The 21,529-nt window shown below is 38.9% G+C and overlaps 1 protein-coding gene across 1 annotated transcript in view; it reads left to right on the top strand.

Moving 5' to 3' along the window:
- Nucleotides 1–21,529, top strand: part of LOC127657696 (CUB and sushi domain-containing protein 3-like) — a 390,710-nt gene that overhangs the window by 208,466 nt on the left and 160,715 nt on the right. Inside the window, 1 exon segment of the mRNA XM_052146537.1 lies at nucleotides 9,745–9,861. Coding sequence (XP_052002497.1) covers nucleotides 9,745–9,861 — 117 coding nt within the window.

The raw sequence follows: 21,529 nt of genomic DNA, 5'->3' as shown, positions 1-21,529 counted from the left end.
TCACAACCAAACAGCAAAACATAAATAAATAAAAAATTGCAATATTAACATGTATGACAAAACACTGATAATTACCACACAAAAAAAGAAGAAGAAGAAATAACACATTTAGGCAATATATACATATATATGTATATATAAAATTAAAAATATTCAGATAATTAAAATGCATTACATTCCTGTAGCAGAAGAGTTCATGATAAGACAATACAAAAAGCAGCTTTAGAATACAATGTATTGTTTACTACCATATTATTGATCATACAGTCAATCATTGGCATACAGTTCACAGCAATCCATTTCACAAGTGAATTTGTCAATCAGTTTGAGATTTATTATGAGGGCTTGTTTAAGGATCCATCAACGAACAGCTGCGTCAGACATGCTTGGATGCGTTGCGTCATGAACAACATTTTTAGGTGAAAAATGTGTCAAGTTAAATATAGTTTAATACTAGAACACATCTTGAGATCCCTTAGTTCGGATTTGCGCTCCATCAAGTGTTTTGAACGCAAGAACATAACGCATGTTTGTGTTGTTCTGCTGCTCAAGGGTGTTTTTCTTCACCTTATAAACTGCGCATTGCCACGCAGCTGAAGTTTCACTTATTGCCCTCTGGAGAAAATAGGTGGTACTACAAGCTTGCATATCTCAGGAATCTTCAATTTTTCGGTCCGGGGGCAGTGCGATTAATGGCGTAAATTTTTTTAACGCATTATTTTTAATCAAATTAATCGCACTAAATTAACGTGACAGCCCTAATATATATATATATATATATATATATATATATATATATATATATATATATATATATACACATACACAGGTGGCCAAAAATTTTGAGTAATGTACAGAGTTTTCTGTTTCAGAAGGAAATTTGTATTCACCAAATACAAATTTTAATTCACCAAAGTGGCATTCAACTGATCACAATGTATAGTCAGGACATTACTGATGTAAAAAACAGCACCAAAAAAATGAAGATTTCATACAAAGACACTACAGTCTTCATAGATAAAGGGCAACTGGCTCTAACAAGGACAAAAAGAGATGTGGAAGGCCAGATGTACAACTAAACAAGAGGATAAGTACATCAGAGTCTCTAGTTTGAGAAATAGACGCCTCACAAGTCCTCAGCTGACAGCTTCATTGAATTCTACCCGCTCAACACCAGTTTCATGTACAACAGTAAAGAGAGGACTCAGGGGTGCAGTCCTTATGAAAAGAATTTGCAAAGAAAAAGCCACTTTTGAAACAGAAAAACAAAGAAAATGTTAGAGTGGGCAAAGAAACACAAACATTGGACAACAGATAATTGGAAAAGAGTGTTACGGATCTTAACCCCATTGAGCTTTTGTGGGATCAGTTAGACTGTAAGGTGCGTGAGAAGTGCCCGACAAGACAGCCACATCAATGGCAAGTGCTACAGGAAGTGTGGGCTGAAATGTCACCTGAGTATCTGGACAAACTGACAGCTAGAATGCCAAGAATCTGCAAAACTGTCATTGCTGCACGTGGAGGATTTTTTTTATGAGTTCTGAATTAGTTTTTCAAATTGTAATAGTAATTTTTCAGTTATTAATGTCCTGACCATACATTGTGATCAGATGAATGCCACTTTGAATTCAAGTACACATTTCTTTCCAAATCTATACATTATTCCAAATTGTTTGCCCCCAGTGTGAGTGTGTGTACATATACTGTATATACACAGTGCTCTGCAAAAGTCTTAGGCACATAAGATGTTTCACAAAAGCATTTATCTTAAGAAAATATTTATGTCTTCAGCTTTAGTGTGTCAATAGATGTCATGCATCTATTGACACCTGCAACAGATGTCATGTCCCCCACAAAGCCCCCCACTGAACATCGTGTCAGTCTGAGATTACATGAAGAGACAGAAACAGTTGAGACAGCTGAAATAGATAGAAGAACTGTGGCAAATTCTCCAAGAAGCTTGGAACATCCTATCTGCCAACAAACAAGAAAAATTGTGTCCAGGTGTCCCTAGGAGAATTGGTGCTGTTTTAAAGGCATAGGTGGTCACCGTGAATATTGATTTAGCTTTTTTTATGTTTACTGGACTTTGTATGACATTAAGTGATCAATGAAAACTATTTATTGCATTATTTTTGAAGATATCCTGACTATGTCTAAGTTTCTAAAACTGTTGCACATTACTGAACATATATATATATATATATATATATATATATATATATATATATATATATAACTACCAAATAAAGGCACACTATTAAACCATTTTTAGCGGTTTAAATGCAAATCGATGTGTAATTCACATTTATTAAAGCTTTTAGAAAAGACAAAAAACAAGTAGTTAAAAAAAATATTTTCATTTATTCTGTTAAAGAATCATCCGATTAGACAGGCAGGACTGTCTTATCGACATTTAAAACAACCAACAACTTATTACTGAAGTACATGATTCTTTTGATGTGATATAATGTCATGTTCAAAGAGATCCTTGTATCTTCAGAAAGGGACACGAGTGGATGGTTTACAAAAAAAATTGAAAAATGTTTATGTACGGTTTTGCATGAGGCAGTGCAATACAGCCTTGAATTGGTTTCACACAGATTTGGACTGCAGGCTGATCTATTGATTTCTTTGTTTTGTACGAGTGGCCTTGCTAACCCTCGTTGTCTGAGCTTGTGCTTCTGAAATACATCATGTGGAATGAGCTGCCAGTCCCTTCGATGCAGTGCTCTATGGTTTCAGTGCAGTGGGTAACAATTTACAATAATTCAGTAATGGCTCATTGTTCTCACCCATTTTGCAAATGATCTTCACAGTGCTGCTGGTACAAAGCATTGCTCCTCACATATCCTAGGAGGCAGTGAAAATATCATGTAAAGACTTTATATTCATCATATTTTGTTTCTCAGCCTGCCTGGGTGTGGGTGTTTTAGGACTAAAGTTTTCCTTTATTTAGTCACAAATTTCACGCTACTTTGCTGACTAATCAGACAGATGCATTGAGAATTTTGAATGAAATCCTTTCTCCTATACCAGTTCAATGTGCAGAGACAATGAATAGGAAATTGTTTGTCATTTTATTCCCCAGAAAGTGTCAAAACTGTGTCTCTATTGCCCTGTCAAAACATTGCAGTTTCATTGATTACCCCATCCAGCCCTACACAGCAATACTGGCTCAAAAAATGGCATGAGTTTTGGCCAGAACAATCTGTTTGTACAAACAATGGATAACAGGAGAATATTTGGGAAACCTGTTTGAAAACAGTTTTTGCAATTGCATTTGATGACATATTGTAAGTGATACAGAAATTAAGAAAGAAAGTCATACAGGTTTGAAACATCATGATAGTGAATAAATTGACAGATGTTTCTTTTTTGGGTAAACTATACCTTTAAACTACATGTAAGCACCTAAACTAACATTGACTAGTCGCTTTTCGTGTCAGTCAGATTATCTTTTTCCTCTCATGCCTTTACATAGCCGAGTATGCGGGCCAAAGTATACTTTGGTTGTCCGCATTGCTGATCAGAATGCGCAAAGTATGCGCAATGCAAATTTCAGCATCAGCATAGTCGCCGTGAACTGTTAGCGCATGGCTCAGATATTCTTAACATGTGGATCGTCCGCATTTGTGAGCAAGGTCAATGCATACCCCTGCTGTTGACTGTTCTAAATGAGGACCACAAAGCAGTCATAGAGTGACGACGATATCTATCCAAATCTCACGGTCATAGACGCTGCCTCGTGTGCCTTGGCAGCGATCACACCGAGGCAGCATTTGTGGATGGTACATGTACTCACTGCGAGAATATGGCCTAGTGCATGTTGACCATGGCAATGTTGCAGTCACGGCTTTCATTTCTTAAAGTGAACGGTACCTTTCTTCCCGAAGTTGCATGACGAGCTGACGAGGTCGTGGAGGGCACCTTTTACTACCCGGAACCAACCTCTTTGCTTGTCCACTCTCACTACTCTTGACGGTGGGTGGCCCACGTGTACACGGAGGTCCCCCAGGTGGATAGAGTGGTTGCGATCCATCTGTGCACCGAGAACCCACCAAGCCAAGGCACTTAAAGTGCTGCACTTGGGTAGTCCTGACCCCGACGTGCTGCATGAACTGCGCTCTGCCACTTACCTCGCTCTCAGAGCCACGAAGGTCACAGCATGGGCACTCGGGTAGGCAATGGCCACCCTCATGGTTCAGGAACTTCACCTGTGGCTAAACCTGATCAAGATGCACGACGTTGACAGTCTGCTTCCTCAACGCCCCCATCTCCCTCTTCAGCGACACCATCGACGACTTCGCCTTTTCGGCAGTAAAGAGGCAGACAGAGGCATAATCTCTCATATTATGCTCCAGCGCCACCCCAGCACAGCCCGTGCCCTGTCTGCCCACTAAGGGCATCCCCCTGCAGCTTCATCAAGCAGACAACAGGCAGCTCCGCCTCAACCCGGGCCAAGATCTCAGCCGCAGCATCGAGTGCCTCGCAGGCGGCATATGCCCCCATCTCCAGGACCCCCTCTAGGACCTGGAAGGCTCCTAAGCGCTCCTGAGATGGAAGACCCAGGCAGTCAGATGTTCGCTCCGGAGCTGATACCAAGACCACTCCGTCCCCCGGTGGAGGGCTGGGAGGTAAATCCTTATTTGCCTTATTTTCTTTTGCCACACCACTTTTGGGCTGTGGTACCCACATTGTCAATAAATGAGTGATTTCCTTACTTCCTGGGTCATCTAGCTGGTGCGCATTTCCCCCAGTGAGCCTTCTTGCACTGGTGCTGTGCAAGGTCATGGAGGATGGGGAACAAGTCACCTTAGTGGCTCCTTACTGGCCCACTTGGACTTGGATCTCGGATCTCACGCTCCTCGCAACAGCGCCTACCTGGCGAATTCACCTGAGGAAGGACATTCTTTCCCAGGGACAGGCACCCTCTGGCATCTGCGACCAGACCTCTGGAACCTCCACATCTAGCCCTTGGACGGAATGTGGAAGATCTGAGTGACCTACCACCGGCGGTTGTAGACACGATCAACCAAGCCAGAGCTCCCTCTACCAGGCAGCTTTACGCCCTAAATTGGCACTTGTTCACAAATTGGTGTTCTGCCCAGTCTGAAGACCGGCAGAGATGCGCAGTTTGGTCAGTGCTTTCATTCCTGCAAGAGAGGTTGGAGGGGAGACTGAATCCTCCCCAGCCAAGCCTGTTCCCCTCCTGGGATCTCTCAGTGGTTTATTTATTTATCAGTGGTCTTTATTTTTTGTGGATTAGCATTCTTTGTGCATGTTGGGGCTAGTCAGTAGTGATTTATAATAAAAAGGACTTAAATATTGATCTGTCTCCCATACACACCTATTATATCACTTCTAAAGACATGGATTTAATCACGATCAAGTCCGATTTATTACTTTAATGCTGCATTTATGTGCTTTTTAGAGCTTCACATTTTTGGTAACCATTCACTTGCATTGTGTGGACCTACAGAGATATATTCTTCATATTTAAAAGTATAATTTTATATTTCTATATGATAATTACATAACATTATTTTTGCAATTATGGTTGCTGTGTAAATGCATTTATGCCACCTCTCTGCTGTGCAGCGTTAAACAGTCTGTGTAATTAGACCTTTTAATGGGATATACTGTATATGTCACCTCATATGCAACTTCTGTGCCACCTTTGCAGTGTAAAAACGGCCTTAGTGGGTGTTTTTTGGCCAAAATTAGGTGCAGCGCGGACCAGACGTTATGCTTTTAGTCCAAAGTCTGTCTGCCTGAGACTACTTATTCTCCAACACTGGTTACACATGTTTTTTGTATTTTCTATTGCACTAGTATCCGTATCTAGTATCTAGATCTTTCCCAGCATCCATCTGCCAATTATGTCAGCTGATCTCGTCTCTGTGTTGTCATAGAGCATGAGACATCGGTCATAACTCTCTGCATTCCTGCCAGTCACTTCACATGTTCCATCAAGGCCTCTGCTCTTCCGCCTGCACAGCGTTTATTAATAATGGATGCATTTGTGCTGCGGCTTGTATACAATGTGTCACCCGGTGACATCTGCACACATCACCACAAGGGACTGATGGGGAACCTGACATATCTTACATCTGTTAATCCAGCCTGTGGCATGTGAAGAGATGCTAGAGAATGCACTAGGGCTTGCCTTTACCTTTGGGAGATGGTCAGCACAGCATATATTTCATGTGCAAGTTGTGAATTGTGATTTCACCTCCACAGGAACTTACAGAAAACCTAACCAAATGTTTCTTAATCGTTCGATTTTCATTGTATAAAATGAAGACTAAAATGTCAGAACATAAAATATCACATAACAATACTTAGAGGAAGCGATTATCTTCTAATGGGATGCATAGACCATTAGATAATTGACATGAAGAACAATGTTCTTCATCTTGCTATTTGGCTACAAACACATTAGCTTTCCTGGATCAGATAACGTCATCAGAAGTGCTGTAGAATCATGGAACACTAAACCAGTTGTATTGGGTTCAGATCGCTTCAGTTAGTAGTGATAGTCCTCCTTATTTGGGCAGGGAGTCATTTGACCATTCGTTGTAATATCAAATGGCCACCAGGAGATGGCACCAAGTACATGAAACAATGATGACTCAAATGACACAGAATGAAACTCATTTTGTGAAATCTCATTACTAAATCATGTCTGCATGCTATGCAAGCCTTTAGTCATCGCTGTGTTTGTGTGTGCAATTAGTTCTTATTTACAATTATTGTGTTTTGTTATTTGTTTTCAAAGAGGGGCTTTTGGACACTTTTTTGGAAACTAGGATAAATTATTTTTGTGAACAAATCAAATGCAATTGTTCTGAGCCACCTTATTTACACCCTGAGGTACATAATGTCAAATCATAAAAATAAAAGTAAATATTTGGCTTTTTTTTTTTCTTAAGCTGAGAGTTGAAAAGTTTTCTTTGAAATTATACAAATTTGAAAGAAAATGGGGGTATTGAATGCCACAGAAACAGGAAATCTAAAAAAATTATTATGATTATGGGTTGCGTTAACCAAAAATGCATTTTAATCTAAGCTGAACATGATCTTTAGAGGAGATTTCTCAGTTATTTTGTACATTTATTTACTCATTTTCAGAAGTGTGTGCTCCTCATCTGTATCACTTAATATTGATACCAAGCACAGTGAACTTCATGTACTGTATGCATGCACTTTTTATTTTTTTTTGTTTGGACGTTTATGTCATTTTAAAGCTGCACGTAACCACACTGGTGGAGTGGTGGTGGAGTAGTGGGCTAAAGCACATAAATGTAAATCAGAAGGTCACTGGTTCGATCCCCACGGCCACCACCATTGTGTCCTTGAGCAAGGCACTTAACTCCAGGTTGCTATGGGGGATAGAGACAGAGCACAACGCGTCATAATCTGAAGACCACGCACAATAAAAATTTTATCTTGGATATTTAGCTTGTTTGCTGTACACCTTGTCACACAGCAGCTTTTAGACATTGTTTTGTGTTTTGTTATAAGTCATAAATGACAAGGAGGCAGCCTCTCGCAATGCAAAGTCAATGGAGACGGTTGGATTGCCCCCCCCCCCGGTGTGGGCGTGGCCTAAATACGCTCTGTCTCTATGGTCCCTGTAATATGTGCTCTTTAAGTCGCTTTGGATAAAAGCGTCTGTCAAATGCATAAATGTAAATGTAAATGTAACAGGAAAAGTTTGAAAAATTGGTTTTAGTGCAGCAGTTGACTGACAGGTAAACTTCCATCCTAGAATTTCTTGGTTTCACTGCACTCGCTTGGGGAGTCAAAAATCGATTATACAGTATATCCACTGTCATGAATTTTTGCAACTCAGTGCATCAGAGTGATGGATAACGATTTTCTTCTAATGCAACCTCTAATTATGTTACCTAACTGCAACCAAAATGCATTGTTGTCAAAAATAAAACATGTGATGTCTGGGTTGAGACAGAGTGAATGTGTAAATTGCAATGGAACAATGTAAACACTTTTCTTGTCAGGTGCTGATATGAATAATTGTTACAGTCATTAATAGTTATGTTTGACTTTAAGTGAGCTGCATCGAATGCTTTAAGTGATCATATTGACTATGTTCGCTAATCCTGGAATTCATATTTTACAACAGAAAATAATGGAATTGGCAGTAATGCAAACACATTATTACATAATGCAAATGGCGCTGCGGTTTTCCCACATGTGCAAATCAAATGCTGTAAATGTCACTTTAAAGAAAGATTAATATTTTAAGGATTCAAATGACATGACAAAAGCTTCTGCCTGCTCCCTCAGATCCTAATCGTTTTTATTGCACTATTGCCGCAGTAATATTCACCCATCTCTCTTGCATTATGCTAAATTTTTTCACTTATTGTCAAGTTATAATTCAAATGGCCCTGTAATCAGTGATATCAGACAATGGCTGCAGCTACTAGAGACTGTATAGGTTGTATTTTAGAGCTTACAATTGTATTAGTATATTATTGTCAGGGCTATAATTCTGCTGTAGACAGTTGACAAATGACTAAGCACTGTAAACAATGCACACTATAACTCTAGTTCTCTCACTTGAGTTGTCATAAAGTGCAACATTATATAAATTTACACCTTGTTTGTCATTGTTTAAAAAAGTTAAAGTATCTTGAGTGTCAATTTATTATTATTATTATTATTATTATTTTCATTTGGAATTTTCTGGATAGATATGCTTTTTTGGTAACACTTTATAATAACTATATGTTATAAAATATTTGTAAAGCATTAGTATGTAGTTAATTGATCATTTATAAAGTATGGTTCCTACATAATGAATTAATTCATAGGCTATATACAAATGGTTTGTTCACTATAGAAAATTATTAATTATTGAAAATTAAGTTAATATATAAGCACTTTGATAATAGTTTTTCATCCTAGAAATTGTTAATCGTACCTTACTGATGTATTTTATTTGATGCAAACCAGTGGTAAAGAAGTGTTTATGAGAACATTATGAAGGGATAAATGCATAGTTAATAGATAAATTATGCATTATTTAATATACAGTAGGTAATGAAATGGATATATGTATATAATGGAGTGGTGGTGGCGTAGTGGGCTAAATACTTAACTGTTAATCAGAAGGTCGCTGGATCGATACCCACAGCCACCACCATTGTGTCCTTGAGCAAGGCACTTAACTCCATGTTGCTCCAGGGGGATTGTCCCTGTAATAAGTGCACTGTAAGTCACTTTGGATGAAGCTTTGGACTATTGATGCAAAACGTAATGATAACTTAATGACTTTAATGTTTATAACTTGCGAATAATTTGGCCATAAGTCAAGAGCCTGGTATCTTTATTGTTTAAATCAACATAGTTAAAGCATTTTCTCTTATTCCAGTGTAATATGCATCTTAAAGTATGTAATTCAAAGGTTGATTTCCTGAAAACTGTAAACAATGTGGATCTTTGGCACTATCACAACATTGCTCTGTTTATTTGAGTGGTCCGTCCAGCATGACTCAACAACATTAGCTCAACCAATGGTGTGAATTTAGGGTGGGGCTACCTTTTTGTTTAACCAATATCTGTCAAAATATCCCAAGAAATAAACAAAAAAGAACTGGATGCACCTTAAAAGTGTTTCAGAAATATGCTTGACTGTGTGTAGTTGAACTTTTTAAGCGTTTTGCACATTGACATGAGTTCAAACTAAATTTAACCTTTGGTTGTGTTCTGCAGCTCCATGTGGAAGACGGTCAACAGGGTCGGAAGGCACCATACTGTCCCCAAACTATCCTCGCAACTACACCAAAGGCCAAAGCTGCGTGTATGAGATTTCTGTTCCTGGAGAGTTCGGTAAGAAGTCAGATCTTTGTGTAAATGAATACAAATAGAATATTCTTTTTTTTTGGGAAAGGAAAGACCGCACAAGAGATCTCTTTAATGTGTCAATTATTTCTCCATAAACAACTATATTAAATGCAAAGAGAATAAAGAGCCTCAATTACGATTCACTTTCAATGCCTCTGTTCTTCACATAATAAAAGTGAATGGTGACTGAGACTGTCATTCTGCCAATCTGCTATTCTCTTTATATTTTTTGGGTTCCTTGAGAAAAAAAGTGCCTCCTCTAGAGTTTCATAAGAGATCACAACAATGTCTAAAACTGTGCTCAGATATTCCAGGAAGTCTGCATTCATTAGTCAGACATCTCAATCATTCTTTTCTATCAAATTATTCCAAAACCTAATCTGGACTATGCTCTCCACATTCAATTGTATAGCTCTATACTCTTACTGTATGTAAACAACTGTCTCGTTTGTGGCTATTTTTTAATTTTTTCTCATAAGTGATTTCTGGACTAAGTATCTCAGTGGTAAAACATAACAAAGAACATTTTGTGTCCTGAGCTGTGAAAGAGCATCCTCTTACCAATCATTTTTTCCCTTAGGTTACTGTATATGCTGCTGTTATACAAAACATACGTGTACCACAATAAATTGAACCCTTTTATTGAGGAATGAATGGAACAGAAGCATGTTTATTTTGGAAAATCAAACATGTTCTTTCTTTTCATTTTCAAGCACTTCAGTTGCAATTCCTGTAATTGAACAAGTGCTGTAGTTGCAAATAAGATGTGCATTTGTGTATGTTGCTGCAAGAATTTCAGAAATCCTCCAGTTTTACAGAGATTGTTGACCCAAAAATGAAAATTCTCTTATCATTTACTCACCCTCATGCCATTCCAGATGTTCATGACTGACTTTCTTCAACAGAACACAAATGAAGATTTGTAAAATTAAAAGTGAATGGCGATCAGACCTATGTAGCTCCATGTTTTTTGACTCTGTGGGTGAGAAACAGAACAATAGTTAAGTCCTTTTTTACTCTTAATCTCCACTTTCACTTTCAGATGTAAACGTGAAACTAAACAGGCACCACATGTGACTTTCAGATGTAAAAGTGAAAGTGAAGATTTAGAGTAAAAACGTCTTCATTTTGTATCTGTTTCTCACCCACATCTATTATATTGGTTATGAAGATATGGATTTAACCACTGGAGTCTTATGGATTACTTCTATGTTTCATGTATGTGATTTCTGGAGCTACAAACTTCTGATCACAAAGAAAGAATGTCATGCACATCTGCAGTACTGGACTGATAACCTGGCATACCGGGGCATTTTGCCGGTGGGCTGATGCAGTTTGGGGCTGATCAGGGGCAGACTGGCCATCGGGAGAACCGAGCGTGCCGGTGGGTCGGCCGCCAAATGTGCCGAATGGGCCGGGTTAAGCCAAAATGAGCCACCACATTATGCAGAACCTCGCCTGCTCAACAACTTCTGCCCCCGCCGCTCCAAAGAATTTGGGCCAGTTACTATTTAAAATCCAGGGCTGTTTTCTCTTCCCAGTCCAGACATGCACATCTGGGATGTCATGAGGGCGAGTAAATGATGAGAGAATTTACATTTTTGGGTGAACTATCACTTTAATATCTTTCTAAAACCTGAATCCAGCAATGTTTACAGAGCGTTTCTCAGAGACGGCACTGCAGCCCAGCAGGATCAGATCTTCTGAGATGTTGTGGACTTTTACTTGAGTCTCTGGGGTGACTAAGATTATCTTATATTCTGATATCAGAGCTCTATATTTATTACAACCTCATATTTTATGCATGTGTGCAGTGTATTTATTTAGTTCTGCTTGTAGCACAAGCAGCATTGACTTTGCACAGCACAGCAAGACACTGAGCCATCCAGGAACAAATAAATAAATAAATCTATGCTTTAGTGACCTTATATGAACCATAGAAACGTTCAAACTTACGGACAGTTACTGTAAGATAGTAGAGATCTTTAACTGCAGCGTCTGGTTATTTTGTTGTTGTTCTGTAAGTGCTGTTGCTGTGGTCCACCATAAAAGACAATTTATTGCACACTGAACTAACCCAATAAAGGTTGAGCGCTAAAATATCACCAAAAAACCTTGAGATGAGACACATTTGATAAAGACCTTCAACTGCAATTTGATTTTCAGTAGGGTCCAAATGTCTGAGATTTGCCATTTTAACTCCTTTGTACAAAATTGGTAGATTTCCTTGCTTTCATAAAAACACACGAGATGAAATTTAAAACATTCTCAAATCATGCAGGAAAACATGATCATCTGGTTTAAAACAAAACAGGGACATGCCAAATACTGAGGCCAGAAACTGGAGTTTTGCTAATGTATTGCCAAAGGATGGTCTGGTTGAACATACATCAACGGTGCACGAGTAATAGTGAGGATGTTGAGCTAGAAGCATCTGCATTTGCAAACTTACGTATAGTATGTTTTAAGCTTAAGAAATTATTACATTCTAATGAATATTTCCTGTTCATTTACTTGTTTTGGTTATATTATTTGTAATGAAATGTGCTAAATTATAAATATATAAAAGAAGCATTTTACTAGTGATCTCAGACTCTTGGATGTCACTGCTGAATTATTTATAGTGAATTATGTACAGTTATGCTCATGTTAATGTCTTATCTTGGGATTTTTTTTATTTTAGATGTGTGTAGCTTCATATATGTAAATATATATTGCATACATTTATGTTTAATGGCTTGACTGCATGACTCTTTAAGGCTCTTTTCACACTTGGTTCAATTGCCTCGTCAATATGCAAGTTCGATTCCACTCTCCTTCCACTGCCCCTAGGCTGTTTCTCAGAGGATTGCAATCATTTTTGAATTCCCTTAACAGAAATAACATAAAACCAACAAAGTATCTAACTTGTACCGCCTGTTTCACATATTACGCATGTGTGAGGAGTAAGCGGCGTTGCTACGTGACATCAGCGGGAGACACACTTTGAGTTTTCATCGCATCTTTTTTCCTGTTTTAACAAGTCAAGTCAAGTCCAATTTATTTGTCACAAAAGAATTCTTTCAAAGCAGCTGTACATGAAATTATGCTATAACAGAAAACTAATGCAGAATGAATATACTGCTAATATTAGTTATTTGTGTTTCAATCTATTAGTAGTTAAATTGAGTAAACTAAGTAAGTGTTGTGGGTCAATGATCAAACTACATTATGTTATATTAACTATAAGTTTTAGTCCTTGAAGTAATCCCAAATTAACTGAGGAAATACACGTAGATGCATTGTCCTTTGATTTTGGCTGATGAAGGCATTTGTTAGTGGTTAATTCATTTTCTATGTAGTTTAAGAGAGTGTTGTCCCTCCTTTGACCAAGTTGATTTAGGTATCATTCAATGAGGAGCATTGCAGTCCGACTGGAATCTTATGGCAGGTAATTTTTGTGAACTCCATAATGAGCCCATGCTTCAGGCAGTGGGTCATGAAGAATCCCATGTCTTTAAGTTTGAATCAATTCATCCTGTGTGAAATCTGTCTTAGTAGACTGAAGTGAAGCCTGGCTGGCACATGCTGCAGTTGGTAATCATCACTCAGCGACACAGTGGTAATCAGACATCAGGCAGGGCTAGAGATGGATCTGGCAGGCTCTGATAACCTCAGGATATAGACAGGGAAAGAAATAGAATAAGATTAGCATAGATACCATTCAATTTAAAACAGGGTAAAAGAAAAAGAGAAGTGTATAGTTTCCGGCAGTCCTAACTAAAGCAGCATAGCTATGAATTAGGGATAATTAGGTTTGTGCCTGGCTGAATTGAAAAGTCTTTAGTCTAGACTTAAACTGATAGAGTGTGTCTGAGTTCCAAACACTGCTTAGAAGACTATTCCATAGTTTATGAATATGAATATAATATTAATATGAAAATGATCTCCCTCCTTTTCTGGATTTTGATATTCTCAATATTGTTAACAGGCCGGAATTTTGTGATCATAATGAGCATGATGGATTATAGCGTGGCAGAATGTCACTTAAGTTCTTTGGAGCTAGACCATTCAAAGCTTTGTAAGCAATTAACAGAATTTTAAAATGAATATGAAATTTAACAGAAACTTAACTATACCTGTCATTTCAAAATGGACAGTTATTAAACTTCTCCAAGCTCTATCCGCTTCTAACATCCACTTTTCTCGCAGGCTAAGCAAAATCCAGTTATATGATTTATACGTCTCTTCCCAACATGACATCCCTTGTACCTCTAAAACCGCTTAAAATGTGATAGACGAATCGATAACTTCTACCAGTTCCTCTAGACGCAACGCTCCAGCTCGCAAACACCCCGACTGCTCACAACCCTCTGGGGTTTCAGGTACAGGCCATTTCTCCCTCACCAAACTTCCATCCCATAAAAGGCCTTCAGCCAGCGCGGCGTTGGCATCAGGCCAATCACCTAGCAAGCCACCACCTCTCCTTTCTCTCCCATTCCAGCCTCATCTCACTTCTCTCCCAACCACTGGGCACTCTGACGCAGGAGTCTGCCCACTGCCACCGCTCAGAGTATCAACAACCTCATAGGCTCTAAATCTTTCTACTCAACCACCCTTCCCCAGCTCTCTTCCCATGTCCTACCCTTGGGCTTTCGGAGCAGGATCGAGCACGATACGTCTGTATGACTCCAATCCTGGTACCTCCCTGTTTGGAGCAGAGATTTCTATAGGCCATCCCCTAAAACAACTTCTCACTGCATCACTCGACTCCATAATTTGAGCAGTCTCACAGAGAACTCTCCAAACCTACTGGACAGCCTGGAAAAGATTCAAACAATTTCACCAAACCTATAAGCTGCAGTTCCCAAATTTTTCCTTACCATCTATTTCATCTTTTATTTAATTCCCAAATCAATTCAAAGGTATTCAACCATCTGAGCGGCGTACATTCTTTCCAAAAATTTATATTCTACAAGTCAGCCCCAAAAATCAATAACCCCAAAATTTCTCTGCTCATTAAGGGAATTTAAAAAAATACCAACCTGCACGCCCACACACCAGAATGCCTCTAACAATCGACATTTTAACAAAATGTCTAACAACCCTCAACCCTCATTCATTAAACACAGCCCACATGCTTGATGCTGTGTTTATCATAGCTTTTTTTGGGGCGTTCTGTGCTGATCAGAAATCACTCTTCTTCTTCTTCGAGTCCGTTGCAATCTCAGATGTCGTTCTGCCAATATCTGGCGCAGATCACAGCTGATGTAGTTGGTTCAGCCAGATCCTGGGCGCTGCACTGAGGGGCGTTTTCAAACTCCAGTTGGTGGGACATTGTCTGTACTGCTCCGCAGCTACATGTGTCGTCTGTCTGGTGGTTCCATGTTTTCATAAGTGCTTTGCACCTGCCCTGTTCCACTCGTAATCGATTGAGGGTCTTCCAGGTTAGCCATGGGAGATCGTGCCTGCTGGCGAGACATTCAGACGGGGTGATTCCTCTCTCCATCCAGTCCAGGGCTCGTGTGTTTAGCTGGTTCCATTCATCTTTCCAAATGTTGGTCCTTGCTATTTCTTTGGTTGTCTGGAGAGGTGGGACTGTCAGTAGGAAACTGGCTCTCGATTTCAGACGGGTTGGGGGTGCTATGTGTCCATGCAGGGGGTGTCTGGTGTCAAGCTCCTGTGCTCTCCGCTCGTCTTGAGCGACGATGGATCGTCTGATGTGGGGGAAATCACTGCTAACACTCTATTCGTTCCTAAAATCCATCCCACCTTCTCAGACCTGCAAATGATAGCTAACGAAACAATCAGACATTAAACAGAGCAAAACAGATGAATTTAAAAAAGGGCATTCGATTTACATTTTCAATTTGCCATCCCCGTACAACCTTACCAATCTCTCGCAACATTTCTCGCTTGCAGACATTCCCCCATCAAGTACTTTCTGGATCCGCTATTTACTGATGATAATAACCACTCAGTTTCAAGATTCTTGTTTCAAAAGCACCTTAAATCCATCCTCCTCCATTCCGTAAAAATTTTACTCCAGTAATTCATTCCATACCGGCGCAGCAACCACTGCTGCCCAAAAAGGTTTATCAGAACAACAAATTCAATCTCTCGGTCGTTGGTTCTTAGACGCATATCACAGCTAGATCTGATCCAATCGTTTCCACATCAGGAAAGCTCTTCAATCAGTAATCAGCTAAATTCCTTATCGGTACCACCTGTCAACGTCACACACGTCACCATCCGCCGCCGTGTTGATGCATCCTACATGCACGAACATATGTGCACACGTATGTATAGGCGTGGATGTGCATGCATGTGCGTGTGTGGGCGCTTGTGCACATGTATGTGCATGTGTATGTACAGTATGTGTGTATGTAGTATAGTATATATGTATATATATATATATATATATATATATATATATATATATATATATGTATATGTGTGTATATGTATGTGTAAATATGTATATATATATTTAGAAGTCCTCCTGTTTGAATCGCAGTATAGTCCTCGCCATCAAATGCTGCACAAGCTCATACATGTCTTCGTATCATGGCCTCTCCCCTCCGAGGCTATTGATCGGTTTTCCGTTTCAGACACAGAGTGGCACCAGTTTGATTGCTTGCTGGCCTTACCTGTTCGAATGCTGTGAACTCTCCTCTCTCTCTCTCTCTCTCTCTCTCTCTCTATAGAGCAGTTTCCCATTCTAATCGCAGTGTAAGCCCTCTCTTTCGAACGCAGCATGACCAACGCTCATGCTAATTTTCCCTGTTAAATTGCTTGCTCGGCTTACCCGTTGGAGTGCTGTGAGCTCTCTTTCTCTCAATAGAACAATCTCCTGTTCGAATCGCAGCATGAGCCCTCCCTTTCGAACGCAGTTCGAGCCAACTCTAGCTCTTATTTTCCCAGTTCGCTTGCTGGGCTTACCCATTCTAATGCCATGAGCTCTCCAACAGTCTCCTGTTCGAATCGCAGTGTGAGCCTTCCCTTTCGAACACAGCACGTCCAACTACTGCTCACTTTCCATGTTCGATTGCTTGCTGGATTTACCCATTGCTGTGAGCTCTTTCTCTCCATAGAACAACCTCCAGTTCGAATCACAGTGTGAGCCCTCCCTTTTGAATGCAGCACAAGCCATCTCTTATTTTCACCTTCCCTGTTTGCATACCGTGAGCCTATCCACTTCTACGATGAGTGGTGGTCTCTCATTTGAATCGTAGCATAGCCTGCAGTATGGTACTATTCTTTCATCTTAACACCTTTTTGGGGGTAATCAGGAATGGAGTTGAGTCTCGAGCTCCGAGCCCTCCTGTATGCGGACAGCAAACCAAATAAGTTTACTGCTTCAACACAAGATTACATTAACATATGAACTACTGAACTGCCAGTTTAAAGTTTTTTGGGACATGTCCTAAGGATAATGAAGAATTAATCATATTAATGAGATTTTCTGAGATTACATGAAACACCTCATTTAGAAGTTTTGTTGGTATTGGGTCTAACACACGTGTTGTTAATTTAGATGTTTTGATAATTTTTGTTAGCTCTTTCTGACCTATAATATCTAAGGATTGAAGTTGCTCGTAGAGAAGAATTTTAGTCTTTTGGGGTGCTGTGGCAGATGGATGCGTAATTCCTCATTTGTTTCTGAAGATTTCGATTTTATCTGTAAAGAAATTCATAAAGTCGTTGCTGTTACATATACCTTGTCTTGTTTTACCATTGCCCCTTTGTTTACCATTTTTGTCCCTTTTGTATTCCGTAGTTTTCACTTTTGTCCCTTGTTTAGCTCCACAGTCTCCCTGTTAGCGTTCGTGTTCTCTGTCATTGTTTTCACCTGTCCTCAGTAGTTTACCATTGGTTTCTGTTTATTCACCTTGTTATCTTGTTTTGAGTTCTGTTTGTTCATTGGCCCCTTTGTCCTATGTCTATGTATTTAAACCCTGTCTGTTTGTTCAGTCGGGGTCGATCGTTGAATGTTGTTAGCCTAGAATGTTTCCCCTGCCCGTGTTTCCTAGTTTTATGTTTATTTCCCCATTGAGGGGTTTTCCTTTGTTCCCGTGTTTTCCGTGTACCTGCCTTGTTTGTTTCCTTAATAAAGTTGAACTGGACTTGGATCCGCATCTCCTCGTCTGCCTTCGCTGCTCACATAACAGTTGCTACTATGCTGTGATGGAATATCTGGTTGAATAGAAGTTTTATTCCTAACCAATTTAAGCACAATTCTGAATAAACACCTAGGATTTTTGGGGTAATTTTCTATAAGTTTGCACAAATATTCAGACCTGGCAGTTTTTATAGCCTGTCTGTAGTTAGAGACACTATCATTCCATGCACCACAAAATACCACTAATTTTGTATTCTTCCATTAACCCACCATTTTCCGAGCTGCTGTCTTGAGAGCATGATTGTGATCACTGTACTATGACTTGGGATTTTTCTCTTTAACTTTCTTTAATCAAATGGGGGCAACACTATCTAGAGTGTTAGATATGGCTCTATCCATATTTACTTTGACAACTTTGGCATACTGAGTATTTGAGACAAGTCTGGATGATTATTAGTGAAGCAATCTTTAATAGTTGAACGAATAGTTGTACCTGTAAGATAACATTGCGTAGATTGAGGTACCTTTGCTAAGTGCTGCATACAAGAGACAAGGTAATGATCTGAGATATCATCGCTCCGCGGCAGAAATTCTGTAGTATCAGCATTAATTCCATATGACAAAATTAGATCTAGCATATGATTTTGGCAATGGATTGGACCTGTCACATTTTGTCTAACCCCAACAGAGTTGAGAATATTGATAAATGCTATTCCCAGTGTATATGTTTTGTTATCTGTGTGGATGTTGAATTCACAGCTAATTAAAGCTATATCCACAGCAACCACTCCATCTGACAGAAAATCAGCAAACTCTCGAAGGAATTCGGACTATGGCCCTGGTGTCTATACTGTTACAAGAACAAAAGATGACAAACATTTTTATTTTTATATCTGACGATGTCACATTCAGCATTATCAGTTCAAAAGAATTAAACTTTTATCCAGACCTTTGAGTAACACTGAAAATATCACTGTAAATTGTAGCAAAACCTCCTCCTCGAACTTTCAGAAGAGGCTCATGTTTATAACAATAACCTAAGGGAATAGACTCATTTAAACTAATATATTAATCTGTTTTAATCAAGGCTTCAGTCAGACAGAGCGAATCCAATCTATGATGTGTAATAATTTAATTTACAATTTGGATGAAAGCTATCTAGTGTTTAGTAGCCCTACCTTTATATGATGTTTCTTGAATCTTAAATTTAAGAAAGATCTTATTTTTTTTGTTATTTTCAAGTTTCAATTTTTTTTCTAAATGACTTAATGAGGGTTTTGTGTTTGGTAGTTTGGTACTTCACTCAGACATCTAGCCTTTCAGTGACACCTCACGATGAGCAGGGAGGGGACCAGAGCATAAGACCAGAGTCTAACATTGTTTTTGCAAGTTCACATACCTCTTTAACATTATCTCTAGTGATCTTCTACTGGCAAAGCCAGACATCATTAGTGCTGACATGAAAAACTATTTTAGAAAATCTACGTTTAGCATCAGCCTGCACTTTTATCTGATGTCAGATGCCCGAGCCCCTGAAATGCATTTAACAATAGTGGCTGCAGCCTCTATTTCCATGTTCCTTACAATAGAATCACATATTACTAAAGCTCTTTCAACATGATTCTCAGTGAGTGCATCACTGAGTAGGGAGAATAAATTGGAAACCCTAACAGGAACAGGAGAGTGGTGTCGCTTTGCTGAGTGATACATTGATTGTGGTGATAAAACAGTTAAATGGATAGTTCACCCAAAAATACATCTTTTTACATCTTAAAGTGAAAGTTAAAGTGGAGATTTAGGGTGAAAAAGTACTTAAAAATTGATCTGTTTCTCACCAACACCCATAATATCACATCTGAATATATGGATTTAAACACAGGAGTCCCATGGATTACTTTGATGTTTCCTTTATGTGATTTTTGGAGCTACAAAGGTTTGATCGCCAATCACTTGCATTGTATACAGAGCTGAGATATTCTTCTTAAAAAAAATTTTTTTGTTTTGCTGAAGACAGAAAGTCATGCATTTTAGTTTTTGGGTGAACTATCCATTTAACATAGGCTCAGCACCTCATCTCTCCACTCACTGTGGATTCAGGGACATAGCACTGCACTGCTCACATGCCCATAAAAACCTGCAGATGCAGTTTGTGTAAAACAGCCCAAACAAAATGGAGCTCCAATCCTGGCATCGTCCATCCGTGTTTTGTTGTTGTTGCTATTGTATAACCTGTGCAAACAACATCAGAAGATAAATGGTCAAGCTTACATTACATCATTACAGGGGTTCACTTTGTAGGTGCGAATGCAAGAGGCAAAATTATTTTCAGGAATGTAAGATGTAAAATGTATGTCTGGATAGTCCCTCTTGGAAAGAAGCAGAACTCTATGTGGGAAAGGGGCTTATGTAGATGATATATTAACAAGTCTGTTTTGATTCTACAGCTTTCACAGGAAGACATTTAGTAAAGAGATTAAGTGTGATATTTATGATGCAACAGGGTTTCTTGCTTGACTATGAAAATGTTGTAATGGTTTAACTGTCACCTAGGAAGACGCCCACAGACCAGAGAACACAAACTTCTTACATATCACATCATATCATACAGGCAGGCCTGATAAAAATAAAGACATGAAGTTGTGGACTAAATGAACATTTAAGAGTTTCATCCACATAAATGATAGCTGTGCTTTTGTCTCCTCTTTTGATCAAGAGCAGTTTTGCCTTGTTAGTCTTTCAGGGGCTAAATGTCAAACCCATTTAAAGTTCTACATGGAGAGTGGTATCGATAGACCGTTGGAAGATTGTCTTTGTCAAATGTTTGATAAATCCTTCAGAATAAATGAAATAAAGTGCACAACTCGCATTAAATTCTTTTTGCAGGCTTTTATGGTGCTTTTTTTTTTTTTTATCATTTTGGAGATTGAAAAATAGTGGCAGTGCATTCTTCATTATTTTTCCTTTTGTGTTTCCGGTTTCTAAGGCTGTTTCATGTTGAATTAAATGCCTGAAAGTTACAAGTCTGAAAGTAAAACTCATCACTAAAACCACCATTAAAGCTTTTTGTAAGAAATGTGTCCGATTCAAGATTAATAAAAGGTTGGTGTGCCAAATGAGGGATATTTTAGCCTCCAAATAAAACGGCAGTCAGACAGTAAATTCTCTGCTTTTTTGACAAGCCTTTAATGTTTAATTATTCTGTCACAATTAATACATTTTAAATAGCACCTGTCTTTGAGAGGAAAAACTGAATTATTCACAGCTGCCAAATGAATGCCTTAGGCATGAATTGTACATATTAGACTCCAGCGTTTGTGTTTAGAGAAAGATGTCGACCAAGTGCACATTTTGCATCTGGACAATACAGCAGAAAATCTGTTGCACTGGGGTCTCTCAGTAATTTCAGTCTATAAGATATCTTGTTGCTATTGTGAGTGTTTTACATTAGGGAGTTTATTAGAAAATATACAAACAGCATGAGAATGTCCCATGTTTCATGCAGAGCTTTCGTACAGCAGTGCATCTTTTTAAGCCAAACACAATGGGTATCAC

The sequence above is a fragment of the Xyrauchen texanus genome, chromosome 17, assembly GCF_025860055.1.
Source record: "Xyrauchen texanus isolate HMW12.3.18 chromosome 17, RBS_HiC_50CHRs, whole genome shotgun sequence".
Taxonomy (NCBI): Eukaryota; Metazoa; Chordata; class Actinopteri; order Cypriniformes; family Catostomidae; genus Xyrauchen; species Xyrauchen texanus.
The sequence above is the reverse complement of the archived record's forward strand: the minus strand, read 5'-3'. Positions and strand labels throughout refer to the sequence as shown.